Raw genomic sequence first — 1,535 nt, 5'->3', positions numbered from 1 at the left:
ATACCGCCGTTTACGGGCCAGTATAAGGCGTGACCGTCGTTTAAAGACCTCTTTGTTAGTGCTGTTCATGAAAAAGCTAACCTCACTAACACGCAGAAGTTCCACCATCTGAAATCGTTTTTAAAGGAAGAGGCCGCGCAAATGTTAATGCATATTCCAGTTACTGATAAGTCTTACGATACGGCATGGGCACGGTTAAACGAACGATACGATCGACCGCGTCATATTGTCGAATCATTTATTGAAACCTTTGTGGCGCTGCCCTCAACCATTAATGAGGATGTAAAAGCTTTACGCAAAATTTCAGATGGTTATACGAGGCTTGGACGCTATCGGAAGGGGTGAGCGCGACTGCTGGCTGATCTACTGGATGGAGTCCAAGTTAGACACTGAATCAAGACGTAAGTGGATTGAGGAGAGCAAGGAGGTGAGTGTGCCTACAATTACTGATTTTTTTAAGTTTTTGGACTCTCGCTGCGAGGAACTTGAATTGGCACACCCAAAGCCCTCTTCAGATGGCAAGATCTCCTCACCATCCAGCAACAAATCACATAATTCTACCGCACGGGCATTTCTTTCCATCGACGATTGCAGCGCAACTCATAAATGCATCAAATGCGGCTCCACAAATCACACAATTCCAAAATGTTCAACCTTTTCAAGCATGTCTATTCAAGATCGACGTCTTCTAGTCGAAGACAAACCGCTCTGTTTCAATTGCCTAAGGGCAGGGCATACGTCGAGTACATGTGTATCTAAGTTTCGTTGCAGACGTTGCAACCGACGACACCACACTATGTTACACGCCGAGTCTTCTGGGCCGATTCCGGAAATACCGTTAACAGCACCGGCAGCATCACCACATGTTTCAGTGAAACCCTTTGGGTCCATAACAGCAGGTAAACCTTGGTCTACCGCAGCTCATGTTTCACAGCCATTGTCTTCGTTCGTCACTCCTATTGACTCAGACGCACTTCCTGTTTCCGAAAAGTATCGTAAGGCTCTATTACCTACCGCACTAGTCAGCGTTCGCACTGCTCACGGTTACTTCATTCCATGTCGAATGCTAATCGATTCTGCTTCCGAACTTTCCTACATATCGGAGCGTTGTGCCCAAAAGCTTGGCATTCCACGCTCACCATCTCGAATTGTTGTCACCGGCATCGCTTCTTCAAAGGCTGTAGTCGTATTTCCTTATTCATCAAGTCACGTGTGTCTGAAAATACCCTCGCCGTAACTGCTCACGTGTTAAGTAACATAACTACGAGGTTGCCAGCGACAACCATTGACATAAGCTCCCTAACGCAATTGCAAGGCATCCAACTGGCTGACCCCACTTTTCGCACTTACTCAAGAGTGGATATTCTTCTGGGAACTCAGCATGTCCGGGATATCTTCACTTTTAACAAAATGGCCGACGACGTCGGCAACCAATTCGCTATCTCGACAATTTACAACGTTTGCTTAAGATTTCGCTATTATCACTTCGTATTCACGGCGGACATTGTCAAGATGTTTCGCCAAATATGGATCTC

At 46.1% G+C, this 1,535-nt stretch overlaps 1 protein-coding gene across 1 annotated transcript; it reads left to right on the top strand.

The window, feature by feature from the left end:
• Positions 1-307: 307 nt before the first annotated feature.
• LOC108373092 (uncharacterized) lies at positions 308-1,237 on the top strand. The gene has a single exon (XM_017628935.1). It carries the CDS (start codon positions 308-310, stop codon positions 1,235-1,237), a length of 930 nt encoding a protein of 309 aa, XP_017484424.1.
• The last annotated feature ends 298 nt before the right edge of the window (positions 1,238-1,535 follow it).

Source organism: Rhagoletis zephyria, unplaced genomic scaffold (assembly GCF_001687245.7).
Source record: "Rhagoletis zephyria isolate East Lansing unplaced genomic scaffold, Rhagoletis_zephyria_1.1 Rzeph_scaffold_06355, whole genome shotgun sequence".
Lineage (NCBI taxonomy): Eukaryota > Metazoa > Arthropoda > Insecta > Diptera > Tephritidae > Rhagoletis > Rhagoletis zephyria.
This window is presented reverse-complemented; position numbering and strand designations above follow the sequence as displayed.

What these genes read in the sequence shown, in the direction of transcription:
- LOC108373092 (XM_017628935.1), top strand. Translation starts at nt 308, where the DNA reads ATGGTTATACGAGGCTTGGACGCTATCGGAAGGGGTGAGCGCGACTGC.